Raw genomic sequence first — 7,367 nt, 5'->3', positions numbered from 1 at the left:
AGACCCCCCGGTCTAGGTAGGGTTAACTGTTAAAAAATCCTAGCTCATCATCACAATCGTAAGGACTGCAACCCTAAACGGTAGCGTGCATGTCGGGTGAGCGACAACAGCTGGGATTCGAATTCTCACCTCTTAGTCCAGATGCAGGATAATATTTGGTTTCTTTCAAATCTATATCTCTTTTTGCATCCTTTCAGTGATCTTTGAACATGTATTGGTTGAAAATATTAAGAAGTTTTTTTTGACATGATTAAGTGTTAAAAAAATTCCAGCTCATTATCATAATTTATGCAAAATAGGATGAGGCCTGCAGGCATGAACATGGGGTTGACCTTTGACCTTATATGGTTGTCAAATTGTCAAACCTCTAAAAACCTGATGAAATAATTCCTGAGGTTGAAGTTACTTTGTAAACTGCACCATATTAAAGCAATAATGCTTCCTTAAAGACATATTGAGGACATCCAAACAATTTCGTGGGTAGGAAAGTGCAAATACATGGCTGGGGTCCATTCGGACCCCAGACGGTCTTACATTAGACTTCCGTTGATATTTTTACAAATTTGTGCCGATCTCCAAAAAATTTAGGAGAACTTGTAGAAGAGGTTTACTGAAAAAGTCACGGGATAATTTAAAAAAAAAATTATATCACATAAAAATATACGTCTGGGGTCCAAATTGACCACGTTCGGGTGTTTAAGGGTTAAACAATGGCTAAAGAACGTTGATATTCAATCATTTACCAGGCGGATTAGGTTTGATTTATGGAATACTTTGTACGTAAGTTTGCGTACCTGCTAGTTCTGTTGAAGATTGCCGGCCCCATCCAGTGTACTGGGTAGCCACTAAGGGCATTTTTTGTCGTGTCTAGCAGCAATAAAGTCGCCGCTACAACAAACAACAAAAACAGGAACTCATATTGTCGACTCATCTTTTTCCGATACAGGCTGTGAAGAACAATGGAAGGAAGAAATATGTCAATGGGATATCTTCCAAAGACAACTAAGACCACGCCAATTCAATGCATTGGTTCTCAAAGTTTTCAATTTTACTTTCGGCCCCAGCAGTTAAAGTCTTTGCCTGCCGTGGTGTTTCTGTTTTCTTACTTATCAATTCAGTGATAATTTATTTATTTATTTATCTTAAAGACAAATGGGCTGATTTCCAAGGAACCCCCATAACAGAAATTAAGGTAATATAAAATATTTGCAATTAAACGTAACAGTAAAATTATAAATCAAAATAAAAGATCTGTCAGAGGTGAGATTATAGAGGTCAAACTCCAAATAATACAAACTTAGGATTTCTAGATCATAAATAATAAAGTACTTGAACATAATAGTAATAAATCATATATACAAATAAAAGAAATAACAAAAAATACTTAAATCATAATCGGTCGATGTTCGAAAGGAGTGAAGTGTCAGAAGTTAAGTACTTATCATATTTAAGTCTCTCTTTAAATGAATTAAGGGTGGGTGCTTGTTTTTTGTAAGTGTTTAGTGAATTTTTCTGTTACTGCCGCTCTATATGCAATAATATATGATTATCTCTTACAAAAGAATACATTTGCATACATTTGAACAGATTATCATTGAATTTGATCGCATATATGTACGTAATGTTGCATATCATTGACATTGACCTTTACCGCTGCAGAAATGCACAAGTTGGTCTTAACGACCGTCAATCACTACTAATGTGTTTGAGTAAGAATTTACACAGTAGACCATATGCGAAAATAAAAATTATGCATTTCCTTCGCAAATATTACCTTTTTACTTTTAAACATCTTTCTTTATGCAAATCCATGCTAATATCCTTTTTTGAATGAAAAAAATAAAACCTTAGTAATATAAAAGTGAAAGAATGTTAAAGTGATCTCGAACTAGCCTAGCTCATTAAAACGCCAATCTTCCACTGGTCGTGACAGAGAAGACAGACGCTATGTACAGTATTTATAGGTTCATTGTACCGGGGAAATTCCCCTAGCTCTTTTCGACAGGCACAATGGACAGTGGACCAAAGTTAACGTCCCTTCGCAAGGACTGTGACCTTAAACGGTAGCGTGCATGTCGGGTGAGCGACAACAGCCGGGATTCGAACTCTCACCCCTTAGTCCAGATGCAGGACCACTAACCACTCTACTGCGCACGCTACTAGGCCACTGGACTAGATATACGTTGTTACATGCTATGATTACAAATATATATCGATACCCTTTGTGCTTCGAAAATTTTTGGCTCCCTAGCAGTTTGTTCTATAACTGCAGGGCGTTTGTTTATTAATGGGGATACGTAAATTACGAGTAGACAGGTTGTCGCATAACACTCCTTCTCATTCAAATGTACAAAATGCTGTCGCGACTCTTTACGACTAGGTATGAATCAAATCTCGGACATAATCGACGTGTTTCATACCTGTCGCAAAGTTCTGTAACATCCGTTACTGCTCAAGGAAGACGGTCGTGCAGTTTAGATAGAGTCACATATAAGACATTAAATTGCCATTTTGATTACTTTAAGCAAGTTTTCTAGGAGAAGAGGAAAATACTGTGTGCTAACATTTGTAGCCACCTTCGCTGAAAAAATTGTTTTACTATAATGAATGTAACATCCGATGCCGTTGTTTTTACTTTTAATTTTAATTTTTTTACCTGGTATATAAAAAGTCGCCCAGTTTTTAAATGTCCGTACTTATGCCCCTTTGTTCTTAAAGGATGAAACTAAAATAACTACAGATCTCCATGGAGAAATAAACAAAAACGTCCGTTTTGTAACATCCGGTAACGGAAGTTACACCTGTAGCGCAAAAGACGTAAATAGAGATTGACTTTCCCTTCCATATTCACAATAAACATAATAATTGGAAACTAGACTTCAACGATCTCATGCCTTTGCCTAATGATGTTAATCTTTATGACTGACAAAGTAGACTGACAAAGTAAAGATTACTCCTCCTAATAATGCAAATAGGATCCCCATTTGCATGAATTATATCAGTTGATCATATTCTCCACCACAAGACCATTCTATCATTTCCTTATAAATTATGCAAATAAGGACCTCATTTGACTAAGTTATGTTACATTATGTTCACCTTTACTTCACTTTAAAATACCCCAAGTATTAAATTCCAAGCAGTTACCATTATAGAATTATAACATTTTCTTATTAATAATACAAATTAGGTGTTAATTTATATAATTAATATCTGCCTTTTGTTTCTTTTGTTCTCAATTACATATATCTCAAGTTTAACTCTCAACAGAACACCTTCTCGGACTGATAAATCTGTACACCTGGGGTCCGCGCAGACCCCAGAACAGTTTTTTGCTAATTTTTAGAAATTATCAACATGCTACCAGCTCAATTGTTTTGCAAACTGATCTGGGAACCTTTGTGTCCACATTACATACAAAAATTATACATTTTTAACTTTTTCTATTTTTTGGCGAAGAAAAGAAGACAAGAAGACATACCCGATTTTTAAACCCATTTTAGACTGAAGGGGATTTTGAGGCCCAACTTTGATCTCAGATAGCGGCTAAACGGCTTGCGCTAGAAGTATCAAATTTGGAGACCTTTCCTAAAATGTCTCTGGAAAAACGTTCATCTTAGTTTAATACTAGTAAGTTGATGTTCTTTTTGTGTTGCCATGGCAACGGGTTTCTAGCAGCCAGTTTTTTTTAATAGAAGTAATTTTGGTTTAAACATAAAAATTTACTGAGTTTTATATTAAATTACACTTCTTTTCCAACATTAATAACATCTTACATAATTTAATATAAGTTAAATCATTTAATATGCATAGAATATGCTAATTTGATGACGTCATTGGTCAAGATCCAATATGGCGGACTATATTATTAGCGCTGACGTCATATTTACACCAAAGTTATTAGAATTTAATTCTATTACTACACCATTCTCTGAAAACTTGGTAGACATACGATGAGTGCATAAAAACATATAAAAATGGAAATAAGGTAATGTATAAGAACGCCAGTGTATCCATAATGATCGAAAGCGGGCTGGGGTCCGCGCGGACCCCAAAAGAAAATCAGATATATATATTTTTATTTAAATGTTAGAAACGGAGTTTTCTGCACTGTCTTGGGACACAACTTTGTGGGTGACAATTACCTAAAATTTTTGAAAAAAATCTTTAGAAACAAAAAAGATATTACAGAATATATAGTGCTGGGGTCCGCGCGGACCCCAGGTGTACTGTTTAGGGTTAAATAGTCCTATAATGTAATGCAGCTAAATTATAGAATTCCCTCATAAAATACATCTATATTTGCATAATTGTCACATAATTATGTCGAGCGTCGCTTAAGCTACCTTCATACCAAAAATTGCAAAAATCATGACGATCCGACAACTGGCTCTTGAGGTATCCTCTTTTGAATATTTTTAAAGAAACGCCCCTGCAGATGAAGCCCAAACCTATGTCAAGTCTTCCCCAGCGCAAGAGCTACCTATCATACAAAGTTCTTGACCCTAGCACGTGTAAGCCATGAGATATCAAAACCGAAAATCACGTTTCCTGTCGGCTCACAAATTGGACGTATGTTCCCCCATCCGTAACCCTCTCCTATTGGTCCTCACTTCTTACCCCCTACCTACCCTCCGACTCATCCTCATTCGTCGTCGCCACTTCATAGTGAGCGGCTGAGTACCCTCCCCGCCCAACCCCGTTCCATAGAAATTTCCGAATCAGGTTTTTAAGAATTGTACAGCTAACTAGAGTTATACGATCTCGTACAATAGATATACCACTGTCTGCTATATATGTTGTTCGTGACTACATCAATTACATCAGGTTGACATACAAATATCGCCATCCATTTTTTAGTGACTCGCTGAATATCAGTTATCTAGTTTTTAATATTGTAAACTTCTAATTTCTATTTTCATTCACAATTTCTGACGGGTCTTTTAACCCTACCTAGACCGGGCTTTTTTTGACATTGGGGGACCGGGGGGCCTCTTTTGACCCCCCCCCCCTAAGAACTCGCGAACGGTTTGTCGTATGACCACCAAATTTTATGGTGTACTAGTAGAAATTCATCATATCTACAATTTTTATGTCGTTATGACGTAATATGACGTCATTATGACGTCATTAATGTGGTTTATTAGCCAAAAACGTCTAGATAGGTTTTTCCCTGAAAACTAGATGGTATTCAACATAACTGTAGCAAAAGTGTTTATTACAGAATATTAAGGTGTACTATAATTTATGTTACCCATAGCAACACCGCTGACGTCATTAAATGACGTCATGCATATTTAAGATATCCGCCATCTTGGATCACCAATCTTGAATTTTCAAAAATAGTTTTTTGTCATGATAACGCCTAAAATGCATTGTAAACATACTAAAGACCTTCATTTAAACCTTTTTTTGGAAAAAGAAAGGGAAGTATTGATGAATTTTAATGAAAATAACCTGTACACTACCAAAAATGCTTTTTCTTGTTTTTCTTATTTTCTCATGGGAAGAAAATTTTTCTTTGGGGGAGAATAATAAGAAAAAAATAAGAAAAAAATAAATTTTCTGTATACCTACATTCTTGCACCAAGAACAATTTTCTCATTTTTCTTGAGTGGAGATAATTTTTCTAAAATAGGCTTCTTTAAATCTTGATTTTTCTTCGGTGAAGAAATATTTCTAGAGGAGATTCTAACTTACAAGATTAGAATTCTTGTAATCTTGAAATTTCTTTAGTAAAGACAATATTTCTAGGGAAGGTTCTAAGTTACAAGATTAAAATTCTTTTAATCTTAAAATTCCCTCAGAATTAGTTAAATTTTCTTATTTAATCTCCATGGAAGATTTCTTTCTTACCTGATATCAAAGTGGTCAGATTTAAGATTTTTTTTCTTGTGTTTGTCAAAAAAATTTCTAGTTCATGTTACCGAGAATGATTGAAAAGGGCCATTCTTGTTTTTCTTAGCAATGTTTAAGAAAATACAAGAATGGTTCTTGTCTTTCTTGGGAAACACTGATTGAAAAAGCAAGAAATTTGATTATCGAAATCTATTATTAGAATAAAGCTCTGCTTAGTGTTTCTTTCTTAAGGTTTCTTGTTTTTCTTGACTAGAAAGCTTAAGAAAGATCATTCTTGTTTTTCTTGGCAACATTTAAGAAAATACAAGAATTAAGTTCTTATCTTTCTTGACAAATACTGATAAGAAAAAAAAACAAGAAAGTCTAATATAAAATTAATCTTTGATTTAATAGGCTGAAGATATGGCTAGTATTATATTCTTAAACATTCTTGATTTTCTTTCCTAGAAAGTTTAAGAAAGACCATTCTTGTTTTTCTTAGCGACATTTAAGAAAATACCAGAAAGTTTAAGAAAGATGATTCTTATTTTGCCTGGTAATGTTCAAGATGATGTAAGAACTTTTTTCTAGTTTTTTCTTGTCATGTGACCTTTTCTAAACCCCTGATTGGTTGATTCAAATCCCAGAATGCAGTTATGGGGTTTTGAACATAAGTCAGATGTGGGAGCCGCGCTGGTTACTTATTTTTGTCAGTTACTGACTCATGTCAGATTTAAAGTCAAAATGAAATCAAAAAGGACCTTGTGTACATGTGAAGCAATGGTGATCGTGGTCAGCTTGCTGAAGAAACCAACTTTGCAACAGAAAAAGCATGAAACCAAACAGATTGAAGGTAAGTGCGCCCCCCTCCCCACCTATAAGATCTGTTGACATTGTTTTTAGACTTCATAGCCCAAATATTGTTACAACGCCATTGGGGTTGATTTCAAAGTCAAATCATATATCTCTGGTGTATTGTATAGTAAAGTTTATTACAGTGCTTTATGATATAATTCTAAATTGTTTACTCCAAGTAATAAAAATAGTATTTTAGCATCCTCTTTTGACTTGTTGCCTTCAGTGCTTGCATGCAAACTAACACAGGTCTTTCTTGTTGTTTTTCAGGTTTCCAAAGGGTGTGACTTTGCCAATTCTATAATGCGAAAACTGCAGTTTTTGCTGAATATGCTTCTGATCAGAATGTAATACGATCTGTATTCTGAAATCATAATGGCTTGTTAGTTACATCGTATAATATTTTGAAAGTTACTGTTAAACTGTTTCCATTCCAAGAATGTTGATGGACTGATTTTATATTTTTAATTAGATACATTGTACAAAAATCAATGTGATAATAAACATCTCTATACTGTCCAAATGCTTTTCAAAATAACATTTTGTTGCTATACATTATTGTCTGTTTTATATTTAGGTAGCACTATATACATTGTATTTCTTTTCTTGTGGGCAGAATGGTTTTCTTGCTACAAGAACAGAGTCAGCTCTTATTTCAAGAAATCTTTTCTTGT

The 7,367-nt window shown here is 34.5% G+C and overlaps 1 protein-coding gene across 1 annotated transcript in view; it reads right to left on the bottom strand.

The window, feature by feature from the left end:
* Positions 1-842: 842 nt before the first annotated feature.
* LOC109472103 (beta-1,4 N-acetylgalactosaminyltransferase 1-like) overlaps positions 843-7,367 on the bottom strand; it is an 84,062-nt gene continuing 77,537 nt past the window's right edge. Inside the window, exon 7 of the mRNA XM_019771680.1 lies at positions 843-947. Within this exon, the coding sequence (XP_019627239.1) occupies positions 928-947 (20 nt within the window). The 3' untranslated portion in view covers positions 843-927. The remainder of the gene's footprint in view (positions 948-7,367) is intronic.

Source organism: Branchiostoma belcheri, unplaced genomic scaffold (genome assembly GCF_001625305.1).
Source record: "Branchiostoma belcheri isolate BF01 breed outbred unplaced genomic scaffold, Haploidv18h27 scaffold267, whole genome shotgun sequence".
In the NCBI taxonomy this organism is placed as follows: domain Eukaryota; kingdom Metazoa; phylum Chordata; class Leptocardii; order Amphioxiformes; family Branchiostomatidae; genus Branchiostoma; species Branchiostoma belcheri.
Note: the sequence above shows the minus strand (reverse complement) of the source record. Positions and strands in the feature narration are given on the sequence as shown.